The 25,669-nt window shown below is 45.0% G+C and overlaps 1 protein-coding gene across 4 annotated transcripts in view; it reads left to right on the top strand.

Moving 5' to 3' along the window:
* PLXNA4 (plexin A4) overlaps nt 1-25,669 on the top strand; it is a 553,704-nt gene that overhangs the window by 271,463 nt on the left and 256,572 nt on the right. For all 4 annotated transcript variants that reach the window (XM_068169025.1, XM_068169035.1, XM_068169040.1 and 1 more), the window contains one exon: nt 3,998-4,129. In XM_068169025.1, the coding sequence (XP_068025126.1) occupies nt 3,998-4,129 (132 nt within the window). The remainder of the gene's footprint in view (nt 1-3,997; nt 4,130-25,669) is intronic.

Here is a 25,669-nt window from a genome sequence, read left to right as displayed (position 1 = left end):
CTTTGGATATTAGTTCTTTACAATGAGGGTAGTGAAATACTGGAACACATTGCCCAGAAATGTGATGGAGGCCCCATGGAGACATTCAAGGCCAACCTTGATGGGGCCCTTAGCAACTTGATCTAGTTGGAGATGTCCCTGCTCACTGCAGGGGAGTTGGACAATATGATCTTTGAGGGTCTCTTCCAGCCTATGGTTTTACGATTATTCAAATGCCCTGCCATTGGCAACTTGGGAAGGTTTCTGAGCAGAGATTGTTTCTGTGTCCATGACTTTGGTGCTGAACACTTGCAGGCTGTGCTGAGAATCTCATTTTCCCTTCAAAAGCTCATTAGATTTCATTTTGCTAACCCAATTGTCCTGTTTCCAGTGGGTGTCTGGAACCCAGGAATAAATCTCCAAGAGAAAGTTCTGTTCTGTTGCTTGATCATAGAATCATAGAACCATGGAATCATGAAGGTTGGAAAAGACTGCTAAGATCATCAAGGTAAACCTTCTACCCAACATCTTCATGGCCACTAGACCATGTCCCAAAGTGTCACATCTACTTGATGCTCAGGACTGAGCAGCATTTGCAGGGAAAGTGGAGATCCTCTGGGCTGCATGCCTGGGGTTGAAAGCCAGAGTTTAAAGGGATGACATGAGTAAAGGGCCAGATTTCTGGCTGCAAGCTCTGATAATCACCTCTCAGCCAGCGCAGGGCTTACAGGGTTTATGCAGTTTGAGTGAATATCTGTCAGACTCTCTGGCCGCCTTCTTAATTGTATTTTTATGTAGCTGCCAGCTTTAGAGAGAGGAAGGGCTCTGCGCTTGGGCTGTGTGTGTGCATCAGTGCACGTGCATGTGTTTGCACGTGGGGGGTGGAATGAGCCCTGTTCCTCCCCCTTCCTCTGCAAAATAATGATTTTGCAGGCAATTAGGCCAGCAATAGCTGTTAAATCACTTCCGAGGATCTCTATTCTCCTGGTGTGAAACCTCTGCAATCTTTTACCTGCACCAAATGCATAGGGGTGATCCCTGGGGGCTGTGCCTTCTTGTCTGCATGGTTTGTTAACTCCAGACAGCTATTTCTCCAGCCTGCCTCTTCCATCTCTGATCTCTTTCTCCTCTAATGGGGCCTGGCAAAGGCTGAGGGCAGTGACTGAGCCCTGGGGTAGTAATTGGCTGCTTACATATCTAGTGGCCTCCAGATCTGACCATGTGTAAGGGAACGGAAATTATTGTAGATGGGAGTCAACATTGTTGGGAGAACTGTTTGAGACACAGGGAGCCTGGCCTTGGTCCCCTGGGGTCACCTGAGGGGCTTTGTGACCTGGGAGGTTCCCTGACAACAGAGTGGACAGAGACTTTAGAGCCCTGGACCCTGAACTGGACGTGCATTCCACTGCCAAATCAGGGCAGGTGGCTATTTTTAGCAGTAGTGTGAAACTATAAAAGATATCACCACATGGTGGACGGTGTGTCAGCTGCTCGAGAACCGCTTACAAGGGGCTCCAGCTACCGACAGTTGGCCAGACGACCCCGCCAGACAAACTGCTGAGGGAATCTCCTGTTAGAATTTGCCAAGAAGTGCTGCTGCCACAGGCTGTTAGAACTGCTTGGAGGGGTTTGTTGAGAAGCTGTTAGTAGAACTTACTGTGAGCCATCGCCACCCCAGAAAGGGCAAGAGCCTTCGCTGCTGCAGAAAGCTGCTGCATCACGGACAGCTGCTGCCCTGCCTGGCCGCGCTCGGTGCCCCTGTTCCTGTCCCCTGCCTCAGCGCATGCTCCCTATAGATAGGACCACAGCCGTCTTGATACCTGTTGCCTGTTCATTGAACTGCCTTAGCACTTTGCTCCGTTTGAGTCTTAATTCTGTTTCTGGAGAATCTGAAGTTAGTTACCCTAAAGATCCAATTGAGCATCACTCAGGAGTTAAGCTCAGCTGCACCCAGCCCCTCTGATATCTGAGCACAAACTGAAAAGCAAGGGACTTTAACTTCTGCCAAATTACCCAGCATTGGATCCTGATACCCTGATGATGCTGAAAAATCAAAGTCAAAGCATCAGAGGCAGAAGGTTTGTTTAGCACCACGATCAACAGAGCAAGACAGGATCTTCTGCATCCCTCTAACAGGGGTGGGGAGGAGAAACAGAGCTGAAACAGGAGACAAAGCTGAGCCACAGCTCCCTGACAGCAGGGACTTGGTGTAGGAAAGTCTCCATGGGGAACAGGAAAGGCTCTTGCTGTGGGGGCATTTGATCTGCCCTGGGTAGAGCCCCAAAAAGGAAACTCTTGTATGTCTGGACTAGCCACCTTTTCTGTGTCTTCTTCCTTTCTCCTGGCTGTCCTGAGGGGAATGACTTACCCTGAGCCTGCTGGATTCTTTGCCCTTGACCTCATGGGTGAATCACATCAGTGTCCACTTTCAAGAAGACTCTGAGGAGCTGGATTCACCCATTAGGGACCATGGACAAAACCAAGCCCTTTCCTTCTAGGCAGTCAGAGCCAATGGGATGCAGGATGCTTGGGGTTAAGTTTCAGGCTCTGACCTCTTTGTGTGTTGATGTTGCAATGTGTGTTGCTGTCATCACCAGATCCATCAAGATGACAAACTAACTGCAAATCTTCTGCTGTCATTTGACCAGCCCAAGGGCCAATGCCTACATGTGAACCCTCTTTTGTGGAGGATGACGGAGAGCATGCAGGATCTGAGCATCCCTGCGTACCTTCTGCACCGCACCCACACAAGGAGCCTAACTCCTCTCTGCCTCATTTCCCTTATATTTCCTAGGGGAACAGCATTTCTTTATAGTCATACAGCATGTTGGGAAATTAAGGAAGGACAAAGATATGTCATTCATATAAGCTTATAGAGGCTTCTTAAATCCTTTGTCATTCTCTTTCTTTCTTTCTTTCTTTCTTTTTTTTTTTTTTTTTTTTTTTTTTTGCTTTTCTAATACAAGAAATTCAGGGTGGATTTTGACTGAAAGCTTGATACAGAAGGAACAAGCTCTTGGACTGTGCCAGGGAACAGTGGGAATGGGTCTTGATACCATAAGTTCTCCATAGCTTGTTATTTTCTTTGGGTGGGAAGGCTGCTTTTTGTTCAGCTAACTCAACCTGGTGTTGAGATAGAACTTCCTGTGTTCCAGTTTGCACCCACTGCCCCTCGTGTTATCACAGGACACCACTGAAAAGAGACTGGCCCCTTCTTGACACCTGTCCCTTCATATATTTACAAACAATAAGATCCCCTCTCAGTCCTGAACTGGGGAGCCCAGAACTGGGCTTCAGATGTGGTCTCACCAGGGCAGAGTAGAGGGGAAGAAGAACCTCCCTTGACCTGTTGGCCACACTCTTACCAATGCACCCCATGCATTTCCTTCTGTATGGCTGGGTCACTGTTGCAGATTGACTGGGACTGTGTGTCTGGTTCTTTCTCGTAATTCCAGTTATTGATGTGCCTGAGTATTATGAGATGTGTCTGGAATCATAAGGTATCATATTTGTGCAGGACTGATTTCAACACCTGATATATGTAATAACAAGAGAAATAGTCTGTATTGTATTGTGCAGTCTGCAATAATATATTGCCCTGTGGAACGTTAGCAATAAGAACAAGAATATTGTTGGTCTAGCTTCTGAGTCAGTCAGCTCTGCAGACTTTTGTACTGGTTTTTATCTTTTTTCTCATCATCACAACAAATTCTGCCCTTCCTGCCATCATTTTCAGCTCAATAGATGTGGCCAGTCACACAGCGATAGTGACAAATGAAAGCAAGTATGCTCTGGATTGTTTTTCTCAGTTTTCTTGTGTTGATGGGACCAGCAGAAGTTGTTGAACCTGCTTTATCCTTTAATTGAGGAGGCAGGAGAAATGTTCACTTTGCCATGAAAGTGGTTGTTGTCCAAAAGACTGAGATCACAATACATTTTTGCAATGATTATTCTACAGTCTCCATGGAAGCAGGAGAAATAGTCATATTCTCTCTCTGCTTTTGTTTTTGCTCTGCAGATCCGTGTGGATGGCACCACCAAGAACACGCTGGAGTATGAGATTGTGCAGGTGGTGGACACCGGGCCCATATTACGAGATATGGCCTTTTCAGTGGATCATGAACACCTCTACATCATGTCTGAGAAGCAGGTAAGAAACATCAGCAGTTCATGGTGCTCTGAAAACTTTTACCTTGATCATCCTATGGACCTCAGAATTGCACATTTTTAACTTGATTATGTTATGGATTGCAGAGCTGCACATTTTTAACTTGATCATGCTGTGGATCTCAGAATGGCACATTTATAACTTCACCATTCATCATATGTACCTCAGAATTCCATGTTTTAACTTGATCAAGGTGTGGACTTCAAGGTGTGTACTTCAGAATTGTACATGAAGTTCTGGTAGTGCTTGGTTGCTGATCTTTTCATGCTTAGAAACTCTTGCATTTGTACACTGATGAAATATTTTGGGGGTCCAGAGGCAGAGAACTAAGGGGGAGGAAAACATCCCCCCCAGCATTGCTTTATGCTGTACATGTCCTGCTGGCTACGTGTCAAGGAGTTGCTACTGCATCTGCTGCATACCATGTTGCTCTCCACCCCCATTCAAACTGTGGCTACATCTGCCACAGATATGTGTGATGATGAAATAATTTGTCTCCAGCTGGAGAATTTGGAGAAGCTGGAGCCTCTTGGAGACACAGTGATCAAGAGTGGATGATTCTGCCTGCCAAGGTGCAGGCCAAGTTTGGTGTGACATTCCTGTTGTATTAGTATTGAAAATACCAATAGTCAGATTCCAGGAAGGACCAATCTGGGTGTTCAAAGTGGAAGTCTGGTTGATGTCATCAGAGTGCTTGGTCTTAGGAAGTTTGCTGCTTGGGGTGGGAGGAGGAACAACCATTTTTATATGAGGAATTCCATTGTATATAGTCTTGTGGACTTGTAGGTTTGCTTGAATTATCATAACTGATGAGGAGCTTTAGGAAGCACCAAAGGGTTGTGGTAGGTTGATGGCAGGAACCCTACATTGGGCACTGATGGAGGCCATCAGTCCAAGTGTGACACGTTCATCCATACATTATATTTCAATGATTCATTCTAAGTGTTACCCATCTGACCTTGGATCGTGTAAGTGGCATCAAACATAAAACACCCACTTGATATGCTTCTTACTGCCTTCATGAATTGCCTGGAGGGTGCCTGTGTGAACTAGTAGCATTTCCAGAGCAGCGTGACTTCCTCCCAGTATGCTCCAGTTCCCTAAGGGAAAGAGCCCCCCTAGATGTTATGTGGTATGCTCCTACTCTATATGACAGTGCTGCACTGCAGTGGTCAACAGTCAGCAGCTTCAAGGATGGAGATTGGCCACAGTGTCCCTTCCTCTTATCCGTGATCATGTCAATTTTACCAGTCCCAAATTCCTGCCTAAAAAATGCAGCAATGAATAATCGTTTCCTCTTTGCCTGCCGTGATTTTATAGACACTCCTTCAATCCACTTCATGTGGCTGTTTTCCAGGCTGTGGTTAACACCAAAATCATGAGCCTTTTCCTAAGCTAAGAGGAGATTTCTCCTGGTCCATAGGGCAGGGATACATGTGGGTTTTAGGGGGAGGTGTTTAGCAGGGTTGCTGTGGTCCAGGAGCTCAGATGTGGCAGGCTGGCTGCGTGCCACCCCATGCAAAACAGAAGGGATTATAGTTTCTACTATGTGACTGACATTTCTTCTGCTTGAACCATTTCTTTTTACATGTTGTGTGCCTCTGTGACATCTTCAGCCCCCTCCCTAACCTATTTGTACCTAAAATTCAGAGTGAGGAAGGGAGGAACTCTATACATTCATCTTTACTAAAGAAGCTGCTAGATGACAATAACTCGAGGAAAGGATATGATGTCAGAGCTGGGACTTCTTTCTGATCTGCTCCATGTTGGGCAAGGATGGGGTGATACTTCCCATGCTGAAGTGAAAACAGTCCCAGTCTGCTGGGATGGAGTGAGAAGCTGTAGGCAAGTGATACTTGTGAGCTTCTGCAAGACTTTGGCCAAGACACTGTTACTTCTTCTCATCCTTTTACTCTGTGGATCATTTTTTTCCCTTTGAGTAGAATGGTGGTACTTGCATGGCCAAAACCCCAGAGAGCAAAGTACACCAATAATCAATCCACTGATTTCAGATCAGAATATTCTTTCAGTGCAGGCCCATTTAGTAACAGGCCACCTCAGAAGCCACATGTGGCTTTGTACCATTCTTCAGACTTACAGAGACAAGATGTTTGGCTTCCTTGAGCTGGTTAGTTTCATAACACCTAGGAGATGTCTTGATTCTCTCTAGGAAAGGGAGATGGGACAGCATTGTGCATTCACTCCCATCCTTGAAAAAAAAGATCTGGAACAAAAGAAGCAATATGCTTTTCCTCCAGAAACTTTCAAGAACATATTCTTGCTGGTATGTTGGCTATCCACACTTCCCTGACCATTATAACATGAGCAGAGTCATTTTGTGGTTGAATATTCTGAAGGCTTTTTAAGGACAAGTTGCTGATGGAGCCCCATAGGGAACTCAGGAGCCCCAAGTCCCTGTGATATATTGTCATCTCCTTTCACCTGTCTTTAAAGCTCAAGGGTGTCTGTGTGAGAGAGCTTAGTGAAGAGGGCATGGAGTGCTACTGTTTAAAATCTGATCCAATTCTGTGAAACATTCAACACTACAGAAGCTTTTGCCCATCTCTGATTCTATCTGTGATGGAGCAAGCAATGTGAATGACAACACTGCTGCCATGGTATTACAGCCCCTATCTGTGTGCTCCTGATATAACACACTTCAAGTGCTTGAGTGAATTGACATTTGTGGGGCCTCAGTGGCTGAGAGTGGGAGCAGGGGTTTGCCTTTGCTAGACTGTGTGGAGGAGTGCAGGCTGACCTTGGGGAGCATGTGCCACATCCATCGTGTAATCCATGTTGTGCAGTTCTTTTCATAAATGGATAAAGATCTGACTTATCAGAGGTTTTCACTGCCTGTGTAAATCCCCTGGTATTGTGACGTTTGTGAAGACAAGGGACAGAAAGGTGATGGTTTGACCTGACCTTTTCAAGGACAAGCAAGAACCAGGGCTGGTTCTATCCCTGGGGGAGGTGGAGGTCTCTCCTCTCTCTGTCTGCAGAACTTAACCCTGGCTGTGTCCTGAAGATAAGAGTGCATCTGTTGCGGGTGTAGCTGGGTGAGTCTGTTGGGTGTGTAGTCCATCAATGTGATTTTGCCAGGCTTGGCTCCATTGCTCACCAGTCACCAACAGCAATCACAGAATCATAGAATTGTTTTGGTTGGGATCTCTAAGATCTTCAACTCCAACCATTGACCTAACACCACCATGCCCATTAAACAATGTCCTGAAGTGCCATGTCTACACATTATTTGAACACCGCCAGGAGTGATGCCTCCCCCACCTCCTTGGGTAAACTCTCACAAAACCCAGGATTTGGCTTTGTCACTGGAAGCCCCCTGATAAAGCCAATTTATCCAGTTTTTCCCATTCCTTTCATGACTCTGGCAGTCCCAGCAAATATTGATCTTACCATGCCTCAAATTGTTCTACACTGAGACATTTAGACTCAGCTCAGCCAGGCACCCTTTGACTTGAAGCACCTTCGAAGAGCTGTCACTATAAATCTGGCTACATGAAGAGGCTTTCTTTTGCTGTCAAAAAATTATATCCCCCCAGCCCTTCTAAGGTAAACAGCTTCGTGGGAGCACTTTCTTCAGTGTACTGAAGGATCCTTGGGTTGCACATGGAGGTTTTCATCTGGAGTTGAACACTGTGGACTTCAAGGGGAATGGGTAATTCAGCTTATCCCTGCTTTCCATGGCTGAAACAGGTCTTCCCTTGCAGCTCCTCTGAATGCTGGAGAGGTGACAAGCAGCAGCGATCAGTGCTGTCAGACACATGGTGGTCTGGGGATCAGGATGTAACAGTTTTTCACCATCAGAGGGGCTCTACTATATACAAACACATATTTTACAGTGACACTGATTGAACAAGGGGAATGGGAAGATTTGTCACTGAAGCTGAGAGACACAGCAGGACAAAGGTCCCATCATTTTGGAGCGGGTCCAGAGGAGGAAAATGAAAATGACCAAAGGGCCAAAAGCCCTCTGCTGTTAGGACAGGCTGAGAGAGTTGGGATTGTTCAGCCTGGAGAAGGCGAGGCTCCAGAGAGACATTCTTGTGGCCTTTCGGTGCTTAAAAAGGGACCTTCAGGGAAGATAGAGACAGTAATTTTTGCAGAGCCTGTTGTAACAGGACAAGTAATGATGATTTTAAACTAAAAGAGTGCAGATTTAGACTAGATCTAAGGCAGAATTCTATATGCTGAATGTGGTGAAGCATTGGCTTAGGTTGCCTCAAGAAATGGTAGAAGCCCCTGGAAATAGTCAAGGTGAGGTTGGATGGGGCTCTGAGCAATCTGGCCTAGCTTCAAGTGTCCCTGCTCACTGCAGGGGGTTGGGCTAGATGTCTTTAAAGTTCTCTTCTAACCCAAACAATTCTATGATTTTAGATTTACAGGCATATGCCTGTTTCAAATGTGAACATCAGTTTCAAGTCCCAGTTGACAGAGTAGGAAAGGGTTGGTGCATGCTTGAGATCTGTCATGATGTATCAGGAGACCTACCATTTAGCTCCAGCCTTCACAAAGGCTCTTGAGGGAGGTGCAATCCAAATAGGTTTCCCACCAAACAGGGGGCTTGTGTGGTGGAGGTGGGGGGGGGATACTCCAGGGCGTCATTTCCTCACTTTTCTGTCTGAATGGCACTTGTCCTTATATTGAGATGTTCCCAGGGGTCACAGGCATACCAGGACATTGGAGGCTTAGACTTTCTTTTTCCTTCTTTTTTTTTCTGGTGTGCAGACACTGTGGAGCCCTCTGCCTCCCTAACTGATCTAAGGGGCTGAGAAGCAGATGGGAAATCCTGCTGGAGGAGCAGGGGAAGGATTCCTGCAGTGTGTTTGCATCTCCTCTTCTCTCCCCAGCACAGGGACATGCCTCCTTAGGTCCCTCTTCCTCCTCTGACCCTCCCTCTGAATCTCTTTCCCCTCTCAAAAGAGAAACCTGAACCTACAAGCTCCCTGAAGCTTGTATGCAAGGGTTAAGATACTTCTTTCACCCTTTCCTCAGTATCCTTGCTTCTCCATCCTATCTCATCCCCTTTGTGGCCCTGTCCTCTCGTTTATGGACTTGTACTTGGTTTTCTGCCACTCCTCTAGTCCTGACACTCCTACTCTTTTCCTCTCTTTGTTTTTTTTCCTAGCTCCTACCATGCTGTTGGCTGACTATGCCTTTTTGCCTTCTTGGTGCTTAATTGTTGACATGAATGAGCACCCCAGCTCTGCATGAGAAGAGGTGCAGGATATTCACATTCCTCTTGTGGCTTTAGAGTAGGTCTGGAAGGTCACCTCCATCATCCCCTAAATATCTCTGTTTCAGCATATTAGACTGCTGGGTCCCTCCCAGTGCTAGGTGTATTTTGTAAAGCTGATGCAGCACCTGGAAGCAACCCCACAACACAAGAATCTCAGATCTTCTCTTTGGTATAGAAGGATCAAAGAGAAGAGCTAGCAGAAATGAACTTCAAAGCTCAGAAACTAGAAGGCAAACAGCAAGAGGTTCCCAAAGCTTTGAGGTGCCTCTTACTTTTGGTTTAATAATGACTAGGGAAGACTCCTTGATGGGTAGCCCTACATTTGACTCAAGGAAGGAAGGAGATCTGCTGTCCTTCTCTGTGTGGGCAGATTTGTGCTCCAGGAGAAAACTGTGCTTCTTCCCTGTAAACCAGCAGAAAGTCATCCATGATCTGAGTATAAATCACATCTGTGCAGTGCTAGGCTTCCCTAAAAAACATTACAGTATGTCGGCAGTGAGACTGGCAGGGTCATGTGTAGCAGAAGGAGAAAGGTATTTTGGGGGCTCTTTCATAGTTTGCCAATGAAATATCAAGTAAATATGTACTTCAGCTAAAGCATGGCAGAAACCACATTTGGTAAAAATTAAGCAACAGCATTGCAAATCATGTTGACAGGGTATTTTTTTGCCTTTCTGTGTCTGTTTCTCATTAAAATGGGGAAGGCTTATACCTATTTGTCTCCTGAGATTTATTCTCCTTCCCTTTGCTGCTCAGTCACTATCTGCAGCAGAATTATTGTGTGCAAATTAGCTGCAAGGGAAGAGGTGGCGACTGGCTGGTTTACTCCTGATTTTATGACCACCGATTAAAATCTCTTCTGTTGCTTGTGTTATCATATCAATTAGTTAAAGCAGTCATTAATAACTTTACTTAGTTAGAGTTTAATTTGTTAAAATGTGGTCTTTGCACCGGATTTCAACTCTCATCAAATCCTAGGTTTAGAGTGGCTGTTTCCAGGGGATTGTCAGTTTGAGGCTGTCCCCAGAAACACTGGCTCAAGATCACAAGTATTAAAAATAATGTAAGATCTATTTTTTTTTTCCCCATTTCATTTGCATTTGTTTGTTTGTGAGCCCATCAGGTTGTGTGTGGACTGTGTTTTTTTGTCATTGGTCCAGGAACAGAAAAGGCAGAAATACTCTTGTTTGAGAAGTGGAAAGCTGAGATGGTCTAATAAGTGTGACTTTTTGACCCAGGGATTTAAAAGCAGCAGAGACACCCACAAAATGTAAATGCTTTTCACTGCTGTTACAGATACCTATTATTCAGCTCTGCTGGCTTGTGGGTTCTTGGATTATTGACTGTTAACAAACCCTCACTACAAGGACACTGAAGTACTGCAGTGAGTCCAGAAAAGCGAAACAAATCTGGGGAAGGGTCTGGAGAACAGATTTTGTGAGGAGCAGGTGAGGGAACTGGGTTTGTTCAGCCTGGAGAAAAGGAGCCTGAGGGGAGAGCTTCTCACCCTCTACAAGTCCCTGAAAGGAGGTTGGAGAGATGTGGAGGTCAGTCTCTTCTCCTAAGTAATAAGCGACAGGAAAAGATGGAACGGCATCAAATTGCACCAGGAGAGGGTTAGATTAGATAACAGAAGAAACTTCTTCATTGAAAGGTTGTCAAACACTCCAACAGGTTTCTCTGTTGAAACCCCATCCCTGAAGGTGTTTAAATGACAGAGAGATGTGGCGCTGTGGCACATGCTTTGGCACTAGACTTTAGGCAGAGTTAGAGAATGGTTGGACTCAATGATCTTAAAGGTCTTTTCCAACCAAAACAATTCTGTGAATCTGTTCTATGATTCTAACTTGTAGAAGAGGCAACTGTGTCTAGTGTGAAAGACTGTGCACGTCTGCTCTTTGCTCATGGTCCGATCTTCTGCAGGACTCCACTGTTCAAATTTTGAAAGCCAGGACAGAAGAAGTATTAACAGTATGCTGTCTTCCTTGGGCTAACTCGCTGCTCCTAGACCAGACTGACATCCTAGATGAGATTAGGCTCATCAGAGCTTCTAAGAGGTCAAAGTCAAAAGATGAAATACACACTGTCTTTTCAATGATGTCTTATATTATGCTCTTCCTAAATCCTCAAAAAAAGTGAACTCCAAGCTACCTATTTCACTGCCTAGCTGCCTTTCTCTTGGACAGCCCTGCATGAAACAGAGCTCCTAGAGTTCAGTCAACCTCTATCAAGCAATGAGTGTAATCCCAGTTGGCAGCGGACACAACTTTTGTTCTGTTCAACTGTTCTGTTCTGCCCCTGAAATACCACTTATTACCCTCAGCAATATCTGAGGCTGAACTCAGTTCCCCCTTGCATTTGCTTCACCTAATTAAGGGCCTGTTAAATAAGGTCAGATGCCCTCTGAGAAATGACTACATAGAAGGCAAATCCTGCACGGATGCTCTGCTAAGGGTGGAATAGACGGTGTGAGTGGCTGTGTTTCTCAGCCAAGGATGATAAAAGTGATTTGGCCCACTGGCAAAACTGCAGCACATTGTGCTGCTGATGCTTTGGAAATAATTCTATATCAGCAAAAGGCACATTATTGCAGAAAGTCACAATTTCACTTGATTTTAACTCAAGCTAAAATGCTGCTAGCACATGGGTATCCTAGGAGTAAGCAGTTGTGGGATAATTAAGAGAGAAGGGAGGGCCTGAACCTCCTGTTGGGTTGGTTGTGTGTTCCAGTGGAAATGTAAATACCTCTCACAAAGCTAAGGTGAGCAGGTGAGGAACCAATTCAAGGTCTTAGAGGTGTCCCAGATGAACCATTTATGGCAAGGGAAGAAACTCTGCCAGGGGCTCTCTCCATCCCATGGGATGCACAGGCATCTGGAACTTGGTCTCCCACTGTCCCTCAGCCTTGGGCTTTTCACACTTGAATTAAGCTCTTTTTATGCTTTGAAAATGCTTTTGGAAGCCAATTTGATGCTATATTCAAATGCCCCACTTTGCTCTGAAAGAAATACTCTGCCAAGTGCACTGGAAAGGAGAAAAAGGTTGTGGTTGAGAGACAGTCTAGGATTTTTGAGACCTAAACTCGTACCCTACCATGCTGACAGAGCCCTCATACATTTTGATGTTGTGTGTCCTGAAGATACAGAAGATATTTCCACCATCAGGACTGATTTTGGAGCTCCCTGCAATTACTGCTGCAGGCTATCGCAAACACAGGCCTCCTCCTGACACCTGAGAGTGGCATGCATACCCTGAGGAACTCTGGAAACCTCTGTTTCTTAATCCTATCCCCAAGCTAGACAAATTCCAAGCCTGGAACAGGTTGCCCAGAGAAGTAGTAAGTGCTTCATCCCTGGAAGCATTAAAAGTGAAGTTGGACAGGACGCTGAGCTTCCTGATACAGTTGAAGATGTCCCTGCTCACTGCAGGGAGGTTAGACTAGGCCTTTAATGGCTCCTTCCACCTCAACGCATCATATGATTCTATGATTCTAAGTTGTGCGGAGGGGGCTGTGTGGGAGCAGTTTCACAGTCTTTCACTGGAGAAAAGATCTAATACAACATGCAGGTCAGTATCCCTTGGCTTCATGCTTGGCTTATCCCCATGCCTGAATCTGTGCTGTCTCTTCCAGACCTTCCCCATCCCAGAGAAATCACTTCTCTGCAGGCACATTGCATCAGTCGCTGGGATCCAGCTGGGGAGGAGTATCAGTACAACTGCTTGAGTACTTTGAATCCATGTATCATCATAGAGTCATAAAACCTTTAAGTGTCCCTTCCAACCAAAACCATTCTGAGATTCTCTGGTTTTGTGACTCTTTGCAGTCAGCAGGGGCATCTTCATCTAGATCAGGCTGCTCAGAGCCCCAAACAACCTGACCTGGAATGGTTCCAGGAATGGGGCACCTACCACCTCTGTGGGTAACCTGGGCCAGTGTTCCACCATCCTCAGCTAAAAAGATTTCTTCCTTCTACCTAGTCTCCCTCTTTTAGTTCAAAACCATCACTCCTTGTCCTGTGACAACAGGCCCTGCTTGCTGGCAAGACATTAACACATGTAACTATGCTCTGGGTCAGAGGGCTGCTGTTGAGATGTTACAGCTGATGAGCAGAGAGGGCTGAATGACATGTCCTTGGTCATGTCACATGCCTGTGACAAAGTAGTGCATCAGAGATGAGTCTCCCAATCACCCCTGGGCCAGCATTTGGGGTGTACTTAAGACTATTCAGATACATCAACACATTGTAGTGCCTGATACAGTCTTTCTCACTGAAAGACTTGTGTTCAGATACAGTAGTGGCATACTGGTGCCTGAACTCCATCGTTCTGTCCTCTTCTACGTTTTCAGTGTCTGAGGGTAGAACTACAACTATCACATTGCCATCTGTGTATCTTCATTTGGCTTGAACTTCATCAATGCCTAATGTCAGCATTCATCTCTGAGCTTGCCAAAGAGTCACCCTCATGCCAGGATACTTCACAGACTGCTCAAAGAAGAGGTGCAGGAGATGGAGGATGTACAGAGGCTTTTGAAGGTGGTGTGTTCTTGTAGGGGAAGCTTTCATTCATATATTTGACTCCTTGCCTTAAGGCATCCACTTGGTGAACACAGTTGTAGAGGGCTGTCTGAAGTCATGACATGAGGAATGAGATCACAGAATCATTAAGGCTGGAAAAGACCTCCAAGATCCAACTGTTAACCTAACGCTGTGAGGTCTACCACAAAAGCGATGTTCCTAAATGCCACATTTACATGTTTTTTTAACACTTCCAGGGATGATGACTCCACCATTTGGGTGGGCAGCGCGTTGCAATGCCTGACCACTCATCTAGTGAAGAAATTTTTCTTAATATCCAATCTAAAACTCCCCTGGCACAACTTCAGACTGTTTCCTCTCATCCTGTTGCTTGTTATCTGGAAGAAGAGACAGACCTCCACCTGGGGGATATAGTCTCTCCTCAGCCTTCTCTTCTCAGAGGGGGAACATCTTCTCTGAGATGGGTCATTCAGTCTAACCAGATCTCCTTTCTCCTGCCCCATGTCTTTGTGAGTGGGAACATCAGTCTTTCTAATTCATTAGGCTCTGCTTTCACAAAGTAATAGCTATCCCCTGCCTTGTACAGAAGATAAAAACCAAATAAGACAGAAGGAAAGAGCAAGCAATGTCCATGAATGCGAAAGGCATTCATAGAGTCATGTCCCTGGTGAGGAGCAGCAGGGACTATTGATCCTCAGGAGCAGGTGACGGGTGGGAAGCCATGGAGACGTGTCCCCTGGGGCACAGTGCTGCCCAGCACACAGTGTACAGGTCATCTGGCACTATTGATTGCGGTGCTGTTCCTCTGTGATGTGACCTCTCTGTGTCAAACAGAGACTGCTCAGTAGAGTTACCATGTTTGGAGAAAAAAGGTGTTGGATCCATGGAGTTAAATATATCGTTCCTCTTGTTTTAAACAAAAAATCCACTCTGGTCTCTCTGAGTCCTGCCAGACTGGTAGGTTGTGGATTTAAGATGGCAATAGGTCAGAGTATTAAGGGCAGCTCAAGGAATTTAGCTGGAAATATGAAAATCCCCATCTTCCCCTCCCCCAGCCCTTGACCCTGTAATAGACCCAGAAGAAGGGGAGAAGAAAGAGGAAACCTAAGAAGCTGGTGATTACATGTGAAGCCTGGCAGAGCTGTAATCCTGGACCCCATTAAACATCTGTCTCCTCCAATCTCACTGACAGCCAGGTCTCCTCTCTGCTGCCTTGCACAGATCTTACATCTGCAGCTCACTTGAAAACACCAGTTGTTAATCATCCCCCTGCTTTGGTATTCCACTCCAGCCCAGCCTGGGCACCAGTGCTCCCAGGAAGGGGGAATTTGGGCAAGACAGAGACCCTGATTCAGAGGTATAGGCACTCTTGAGTTTAAGCTTTTAAAGCTAACACATACTTGAGTGCTTTCCCGGATCGGTGCCCGGTAGCTGTCAGAGAACTTTCTCTTAATTATTGCACTTCAAATATGCTTCAAAAGTTGTTTTCATTGCAGGCTCATATATCTTATTGCTTTCTTTGAAGCAAGTATTTGCCCTATTGGGGCTTTTCCTTACACCATCAGCGCACAGAGTTATCATCTTCTAATGTCTTTCCTATTTTTCATGTGATACCTCTGAACTCTTAAGCATGCTCCTTGTTAGTGGCGATTAAAATGCATTTCCTTGTCAGAATTGGGGGAAACCTTTTTAAAGCATTCCAGATTTTGCTGCGTCTTCTACACTCATGACTTTGAGTCTTTCCTGCCTTAGGTCCCTGCTAAATATCTTTCATCACTTTATATTACTTGATAGAATCATTACGATCATAGATGTGTGTAGTAGGAACAGGAAAATGAAAGGCATTCCATAACCTGCCCTTGAAAAGCAAGCAGACTTTTATGGTTTGGGTTTTTTTTCTTTGGTTTGGTTTGGTTTGGTTTTTTTCCTATTAAAAAAAAGAACTTTAAAGCCATACCATGAAGTTTTCTATTATTATTATTATTATTATTATTATTATTATTATTATTATTATTATTATTATTATTATTATTATTATTATTATTATTCTATTTGGTTTTGTTTTATTTTTGCAGGGTCTGTATGTTTGTTTTGTATTTTTTTCCCCATCTTTTATGATTTTCCATTATGTGATTGGAGACAAGTGTACTCAACTACTCTGATAATTATTTTCTTGTTTTATTTCCTGGCTGGATGAAGAAGCAATGGATTCTTTGAAACTTGGATTAGAGAATCAGAGAATCTCATTATGGTAAGGAGTTGGAAGGGACCTCTGGGGATCATCTAGTCCAACACACCTGATATGGCAGGGTCATGCATCAGGATCACATCCAGTCAGGTTTTCAAAGTCTCTGGAGAAGGAGACTCCACAACCTCTTTGAGCAGCCTGCACTAGGGCTCTGGAACCTTCACAGGAGGTTTTCTCATGCTCTGATGGAATTTCCTGTGTTCCAGTTTGTGCTGACTGCCCCTTGTCCTAACACTGGGCACCACTGAAAAACTCTGTCCACATCCTCTTGACTCCCCCCCACTTTAGATATTGATCAGCATTGATCAGATTCCCTCTCAGGCTGCTCTTCTCCAGGCTCAACAGCCTCAGGTCTCTTGGTCTTTCCTCCTCACAGAGGCACTCCAGGCCCCTCAATATCTTTGAGACCTCCACTGAACTGTCTCCAGTAGTTACCTGTTTCTCTTGAACTGGTGAGTCCATTGGTCTTGGCTTTTTTTTTTTTTTTTTTTTTTTGTCTTTAGAAAGGTTTTTTGAGTCAGCAAACTGAGCACTTACTACGTTGAATAAGGTATATCTGTATTTTTGTTTGTAGGCTACACCTGCATACCCACTTGTGTAGTTAGGAAGTGCAATCCAAGGGGACACCTAGAGTCATGATGACATTCAATAGAATAGAATAAAATAGAATAGAATAGACCAGACCAGGTTGGAAGAGACCTTCAAGATCATCGTGTCCAACCTATCATCCAACACCACCCAACCAATTAACCCATGCAACCAAGCACCCTGTCAAGTCTTCTCCTGAACACCTCCAGCGATGGTGACTCCACCACCTCCCTGGGCAGCCCATTCCAATGGGCAATCACTCTCTGTGTAAAACTTCCTCCTAACCTCCAGCCTAAACCTCCCCTGGCACAGCCTGAGACTGTGTCCTCTTGTTCTGGTACTGGTTGCCTGGGAGAAGAGACCAACCTCTGCCTGTCTACAACCCTCCTTCAGGTAGTTGTAGACAGCAATAAGGTCACCCCTGAGTCTCCTTTTCTCCAGGCTAAGCAACCCCAGCTCCCTCAGCCTCTCCTCATAATGCTTGTGTTCCAAGCCCCTCACCAATTTTGTTGCCCTTCTCTGGACATGCTCCAGCAGGTCAACATCCTTCCTAAACTGAAGGGCCCAGAACTGGACACAGTACTCGAGGTGTGGCCTAACCAGTGCAGTGTACAGGGGCAGAATGACCTCCCTGTTCCTGCTGGCCACACTGTTCCTGATGCAGGCCAGGATGCCATTGGCCCTCCTGGCTGCCTGGGCACACTGCAGGCTCATGTTCAGCCTACCATCGACCAGCACCCCTAGGTCCCTCTCCACCTGGCCGCTCTCCAGCCACTCTGACCCCAGCCTGTAGCACTGCATGGGGTTGCTAGAGTTGAAGCACAACACTTGTGATTGTGTCTATATGACAAATGTAACAAGACCAAGATTCTTGAGTGGTTGTGAAGATTTTAGGGGACAGAAAAGTCAATGCAGAACATTGTGTGGATAGATCAGTGAGGGGATGCCCAGTCAGGGGATGTTGTACATTGATAGCTCAGGTTCTCTGCCAAATGCGTCATGCGTCATTGCCTGACTCAGGTTAAGGTTTGAAATTTTTGAAGTAATGGTCCTTAAACCCTGTCTCATTCCTAATCCTGGCACATTTCACATCCCTAGAAATCCTTCTCTTAAATACTCTTCTATTCCTTCAGTCCTGAACTCCTACAAAAAATACCTGCTCTTGTATCCATCCTTTGAGAGTTTATACCCATGGATGCCTTTGTGATGTATTTATGAACTTGTAAAGCCCTTAGGATTTCTTAAGGATGAAAGGCGGTGTTTGTACAAGATCCCTGCTCCCATGGCATCATTAGTGAAGCTTTCCTAGAAGGAACCTTCCAAGCATTTTTGAAGTTCACATGTCAGTAGTTTCTGCCCCGAAGAGCAAAGGTAACCCATGTGTTTCCTCCAAGTATCGCAACAGGAATGGATTTTGATGGAATATTAACTCCAGGATGATTAATTCATGTTGGATGCACAGAGCACTGGCACAAAGGAGACAGGCAGACCTTTGTACTGACCTAGCCTCCATCAGGAAAAAGTATCCTTTAGTTTTCTCAGTAGCTATGTGAATAAATTCAATAAAGCAGGGAACAGCCTCTGGCACTCAGACCAAATGCTCTAGTGTGGCATATGCCTGTAGGCCTCAGCTTTTTTACTCTCTTGAAACAAGATCGCTCCATCCAGACTGTGTAGGGAATAAACCCAAACCATCCCTGGACACTGTTTGAGAAACTGCAATTTCAACAGCCAAACCCATGCAAGAGCTCATGAAGAATTTGACAGGGTGGGCTGTCAGGGCTTTGCATCACCTCTCCAGATGCAGGAGCATCCACAGAGTCTCTTTTTCCTCCATACCACTGGTCATCCTGAAGCCTTTAAACTTGGGAAGGGAAATCTATGTAGTTTTATCTTTTATAGAGTGTTTTTAGGAAAAACAATTAGAGGGATCCTCTTTTGGCTTTCTCGTGATACAAACTCATCTGTCAGCCATGGGATGAAGAAGAGAGGCAGAACTCCCTGATCCCTATTTCTGCATTCCATAGAATTGTTTCTGAAATTAGTGGTGACGTTTAGGAGAGGCTCTTCAGGCAGTTGCTGCTGCAAACACTAAGGACTTTGAGCCTATACACGTTCTTCTTCTGGGCTGAAGTTCTTTGTGCTCTGCTACAGCTATCTCTGAGTGAAATGCTGGTAAGGGACAGAACATCTTTCACATGTTAGGATGCAGTGCTGAAATGATCCAGGACAGATTGGAAAACCCCTTTACCTCCAAAACAGGTGGAGAGATGTTTTTCTTTCCCTTCTGATGGGAGCTGTGTGCTCTGTTTTTCCAGAACAGCCTTCTCAATCTCTCCTTGGCTTTCAACACTCTTACAACCACCACACCTATTCCTAGACAATGAGGGCAAGTAAAATCATAGAACCATAGAATCATAGAATGGTTTGTGTGGAAGTGACCATTAAAGGTCATCTAGCCCAGTGCTCCTGCAGTGAACAGCAGCAGAGAATCACAGAATTATTTTGACTGTAAAAGTCCTCTAAGATTTAGTCCAACCATCGACCTTACATGGCCATGGCCATTAAAACATGTACCAAAGTGCCACATCCACATGGTTTTTGAACACCTCTAGGGGTGGTGACTCCACCACCTCTCTGGGCAGCCTTTTCCAATGACTAATCATCCTTTCAGTAGAGGAATTTTTCCTAATATACAATCTAACCCTCCCCTGGCATAATTTGAGGCCATTTCCTCTCATTCTATGTCAGGTTACTCAGGTAGCAGAGCTCATGGCACATTTTTGAGCAACTCATGGTTTACAGCCTATCAGTTCCTACCCATGAGCACCTTCACTTTCATTGTGACCTCAGAGGACACCACTGAAACCAAAGGACATTTGGCAAATAGGTTCAGACCTAGAGGCTAGCGCAAACAAAGATTCTCTGTAAGCTACTGGATGTGTAGAGGAAACCTTCTCACTGAAAGGGCTGTCAGACACTGGAATGGGCTGCCCAAGGAAGTGGTTGAGTCACCATCCCTGGATGTGTTTAAAAGTCATGTAACCTGGAGATATGGCTTAGTGGTAGACTTGGTAGAGTAAGGTTAATTGTTGGACTCAGTGATCTTGAACTTCTGTGCAAACCTATGTGATTCTATAATTCTCCTTCCACACTAAAACATCAAGACAGGGTTGTGACTTCACATGTGTGTGCTATAATCTCCTTCAAAGGGACTTTTTTCTTACTGCTTCTCTTTTTTCCTCCCCTTTGCTCTCCAAGAGCATTATCTATCGCTGAGACTTCCACCTCAGGCCATTAACTAGCATGTTGGTCATTACAAACCATTTGGCAGTGACTGATTGTGGGGGTCTCTTTTAGCTATGGAAAATGTGGAACTGATTGGCTGTGTGACTCCATTTGACCCCAGGAATTCAGCGTTTAACCTGGCTTTAGACATAATAAACTCCAGTAATTAGCGGAGAAATTCAGTGGTGACACATCTAATTGATTGGAAATGCCAGTCCCCAATGAGACAGGAAGCTGTGCTAAGGGAAGCCCCTGACAGGCAGCAGCATGGGCTTCTCAGGAGGTCATTGGGATGCTGTCAGGAGGCAGGAAAATGCAAAGAAGGAATGTGAAGCACGTTCTGGGTTTGCTTTCTTTCCAGTTGAGAATGCTGCAGGTTTACTTTTCTTTCCAGCTAATGGACTTGGTGAACATGCTATCCATCACTAATTACTTAACCCTGTACTCAGCACTTTCCCGTGATTGAGCTCACACCTTTGGGAAAATCCACCCAATCTCTGCACAGTCCATCTTAGCCATGTGCTTGCGAGGAGAAAACTGCTTTCTGTAACCCTCATCCAAAAATCCATCAGTTTGTTCCCCACCAAGGAGGCAAGTATGGGCCCTTTTGGGGAGAACATCTTCTTTTTCAGGTCGAGGTTTGATGCTATCTCCTGTGTCAATATAGATCTGTGATATTCCTTCATAGATCTTGCATTTGTCCTTCTAGCCTGATGACATTTGGGAAAAAAACAAAACAACAAAACCATTTAAAATTAATTTATTGTTTTGGTTTGTGCTTAAAGTTGGCCAGTTTACTGCCTTGGTTGGTGGCAGCACCTCAGATATACACATCTTGGAGGATGGTACCCTGTGACGTGAGACCAGGAATGGCCTGGGAGGGCAGGAGGGACCACTTGTATTTGCTCTTGTTTGTTTATTTTTTTATCATGGCTTTCCTCACTCCTGTGAACTGGGAGCCACATGGAATTTAGACTACATCTGCACCAGTACTGGAAATCATGAGCACTCACTGGAGGTGGATTGTCTCATCCATTAAATTGGTGTGATGACACTTAGCACATCCTCATAATGGGATCAGCGAGCTGTATCCCAGACAGTCTTGGAAATGGTTCAGGGATGACCATGGCCAGTGACTATTTCTGAGAGGCAGTTTGGTTGCAGCTGCTCCATTTGCAGGTTGAGAGAGTTTAATGATGTGTACATCTGTCATTCTGTGCTCACTGGCTTCAGGATCAGAGAGTCATACAGGGCACACTAAATTTACTAGTGCATATACAACTTTAAAGAGTAGTACAGACACAGTTTTATGTGATTTGTGTGGATAGGTAGTAAGTCTCCATGTTACTCCACATAACAGGAGCTATTGGGGTCTAGTATGCAAGTGGTATGAGGGAACTGAGGTTGTTTAACCTGGAAAAAAGAACTGTCAAGGAAGACCTTCTTGCTCTCTACAACTACCTGAAAAGATGTAGTGGGATGGGAGTCGATCTCTTCTCCAAATCAACAAGTGATAGGACAAGAGCAAAAGGCTCCAAGTTGTGCCAGGGGAGGTTTAGGTTGGACATTAGGAAACATGTCCTCAACAAAAGAGTTGTCAAGCCCTGGAACAGGTTGCCCAGGCAGGTGTTGTAGTCTGCCATCCATTATGTTATGTAACAGCCATGTAGATGTGGTGCTGAGGGACATGTTTTAGCGGTGACTTGTCAGTGCTAGGTTAACAGTTGGACTTGATGACCTTAAAATGTCTTCCAACCAAAATGATTTTGTGATTCTGTGATTCCACTGCAAGCCATCAGGTCAAGTGTGTAGTGGTTTTAACTTGTACTCCTCGTTAAAAATTTGCGACATTGATTAAGAGCTGGTGTCTCTCTTACAAAGAGGGACAGCAGAGGGGAAGAGTGGGTGCGTTTTTGGGGAAAGCCCACACAGCTCACTGGAGCAGACCTGCTCTTCACAGTGGGGTCACTGAGCTATTAAGCACCCTCTGCTTAAGCCTGTCTTTGGATGTCTGGGCACCCCTATACATTTCTGTCTATCTTCTGCTTATTAACCACCCCAAGCACATGTCTGACCCTAAGGATCTTCTGTATTTCATAGAATCACAGAATTGCCTGGTTGGAAAAAATCTTAAGATCATCAAGTCCAGCCATAGCCAAATATCTCCTATTACACAACTGCTAGACCACAGACCATATTACATGATGAAAGACAAGACTCTTTGTGGTAAGAAGTCTAGGAGGGGCTGGGAATATTAGCTGTGATGTTCTCATGACCTGTCTGTGGTGATGCTCAAACATGAGGACACAGGAGGAGACTAGCCTTTGTTCACTTCCATGTCTTTACCTCTTGAGCTAAGCTTGGTCCCTGAGGCAATTGAGACATCTCAACCACGTCTTCAGGGAAAAAAGGGAAAATAAGAAAACGTTGGGAAGTAGATGCTGTGTTTGCCAGTAAGGCTTTAGAAAGGTCCTTGACCTGTTTTATTGGATAACATGGATGCAACCTCAGAGACTAACAACCTGTTACAGCTATGACAGCATGATGACTCTCCATTTTCTAATGCAGTGAAAAGGAATATGTGAATGGGAGGTCCCTGAGCTTCACAATCCAGTGGTGCCTCCTGCTGCTTTTTAGGTACCAGAAACTCACCCACCTCTGTGCATCAAAGTTCCTTCAGGACTGGTTTTCTTGAGGTGCACCACCTCCTCCCAGCAAAGGGAACCTCCACAAACCAATTGTAAGCTTCAGCAACACTTTTATATCCTGAATCAATAATTTAAAAGGCAAAAAGAAATAGAGTGACAACACCATATGCACTGAAGCATCCTGAGGAGATTGAAGAGTCTCAAAACAAACATTAGATGTGTAAACAGTGTATCAGCATTCCTTCTTGGGGAAGCTGCAGATACATTTATTGCCTTTTGATAATTTCTTTTCATTAATTTTCACACCCAAACAGATAAAAATGCTTGAGGCAAATATTGCAGGCTCTCTCTGCTCCCACACAAACCAACCAGTCCCCTTTTCTCTTTCTAGATGTTCCTTTTGAACTGAAAATCAATACACCCACTAATAATGTTGGTTGGACATGACTCAGCAATGTGTGCTCATAACCCAAAAAACCAACACCCTCCTGGCCTGCATCCAAAGCAGCAGGTTGAGAAAGGGGAATGTGCTCCTCTGCTCCACTCTGCAGAGACCTTACCTGCAGTGCTGAGTCCAGCTCCAGAGTCTTCAACAAAGGAGAGATGTGGTGCTGTTGGTGCAGATCCAGAGGTTGCCACAAAAATGAGGAGAGGGAAGGAAGGCCTCTGCTGTGAGGACAGGCTGAGAGAGATGGGTTGGTTCAGTCTGAAGAAGAGAAGGCTTTGGGAAGACACATCTGGGATGGAAGGCATCATATGTTTGGCAGCACATGGTACCATTACACTAATGCATCTGCAAATGTACTGGGAGGCTGGTGAGGGGCTATTTGGGTAATGGAGTGGCTGGGCTAATAAAATTAGCCTTGCATTCACAGCTTGAGTGAAGAGGAGGGGAACTGTCCTTTTCAGTCTTTCCAAGTGTCTCCTGACATCTTATTCATTTGTGACAGCTGAGGAAGTAAAGCAGGAAAGGGGGAGCCTAGGAATGGAGTGAAAATATTACTTTTGACCTAAGCACTGGTGCTTTCTGTCCCAGTGACCAAAACCAGGAAACCAAATTACTGGGCTGCGATGCATTCACTGGGATGAGACACGTGAGTATAGCTTCCAGGAGTCCTAAACCACTGCCATGCTTCACAAACCACCTTTCCCTCAAAAGGAACAAGGTTGGAAATGCATTTGTCACTTGAGCAAATGACACTGATGTAATTAACTCAGTGAGCCCTGCTGGCCTCGTCTATGAGAGCTCAGGACGTCATGATGTGTGGATGAGTGAAGGCAGGGTGAGGAGTGAGAGGGCAAGAGGACAAAGATATGTGGCCACTGGACTGTCAGAAGTCATCTCGAAGCACTCTTCTCACAACCAAAAGCCCTTTACAATTAGCCTCAATATAATTTACATTTACTTTAAGGCAACTGCATAATGCACAGGAAATGCAGTCAGAAGCTTCTGAAAGCTTTTTGGGACTGAGAATTCCCACAGAGCAGGAAATCTCCCTTTCACTGTGACCGTGGGATAAAATGCCAGAAATCTCCTTCCCAATCTCTCTCACCTCTCAGCTCTGTTTATGAAGTGCCTATCATCCTGGCATCTGGACTTGACCTTATTTTTACACCTTTGCTATGCATTTATTGGGACCTTGGACTTGTTAGTTAGACGTCTTCTCCAGGCAGGAGCTCTAGCAGAGCTCATCTCTAGCAGAGCAAAAGGCAGATGAATGTTGCTTTGCTGTCAGTCAGGAGTTAACTGGGGGTTGCTGAAAGCCAGACTATCTCTGCCCACACAGACAGGCTTGGTGGGCAGGTTTACTGTGAAAGAGATCAGTCCTGCTTCTAGAAAGTCACCTTGGCCAAAGGCCTGTGAAATTTTAATGCTCCCCACCAAATATTGACTCTCTGAGGGCGTCTGAGTAAGCCTTTTGTGGAGAAGTCAATATTTGTCTTGACGTTGCAGTGGATAATGTTGCTTTTCTCTGAATTTCCATTGGACTCTGCTGGCCTCTCCCAAACTCATTGCACAGTATCAGAAGCAAGATAAAACCATGAGATTAGAAGGAAGTGCTCCCTTTGGAGGGTTGTTAAATGTCTGCTTCTCCCTGCTTTAGTGAGACTTTCTGCTGGTGCACCCTTTTCAACTCAGCAGCTCATCTGAGCCTTTATCTGAACCTGAATGTGATCACTTTTTCAGCATAGGACCATAGAATCGTTGAATGGTTTGGATTCAAAAGGACCTTAGAAATCATTTAATTCCAGCCTTCCTGCCATGGGCAGGTCTGGTGCTAAACCATGTCCATCAACACCACATCTGTGCATCCAGGAATGGGGATTCACTTTCTCCCTGGGGAGTCTATATCAGTGTTTGAGAACCTTTTCAGTGAAGGAATTTCTTCTAATATCCAGCCTAAACCTCCTCTGGTGCAACTTGAGGCTGTCACTTGGGAGAAGAGACTGAACCCCACCTGTCTACAACCTCCATTCAGGTAGCTGTAGAGAGCAAGAGTTGTAGAGATTCTTCAGAAAGGATCCTATTCCTAGTCAAATTCCTTAATTCCTAGTAAAACTAATCCCTGAACTACTCAATAGCATAAAGGAATTATTTTCCATTTAGCTTTCCATGACTCTGCTGCAGAATACATACAGCTTAAACTTAGGTGCTAAGGTACCACCAGTGATAAATGCAGCAGAAATGTCACAATAAATGCAAACATATCACCAAGTCTGCATGACAAGTGTTGTTCTTATTCCCAGTGGAGATTATGGCAGGACAATCTTGTCACTCCATCACAAGCTGTCTTGAGTGGGTCTGGTCTGTACTGCTAGATAAAGAAGCTCCAGGTTAGATTTTAGGTAGGGTTGTAGCTATATATTGTTAAAAGATGACACCTGTGTAGGTGCCTTGCTACACTCGAGCTAACCTGTTAAATCCTGTACTAAAGACTCTGTTCTCCCCCTGTGGCA

This window comes from Melanerpes formicivorus, unplaced genomic scaffold (assembly GCF_026170545.1).
Source record: "Melanerpes formicivorus ecotype bairdi unplaced genomic scaffold, bMelFor1.0.p_v2 SCAF_3, whole genome shotgun sequence".
In the NCBI taxonomy this organism is placed as follows: domain Eukaryota; kingdom Metazoa; phylum Chordata; class Aves; order Piciformes; family Picidae; genus Melanerpes; species Melanerpes formicivorus.
The sequence above is the reverse complement of the archived record's forward strand: the minus strand, read 5'-3'. Positions and strand labels throughout refer to the sequence as shown.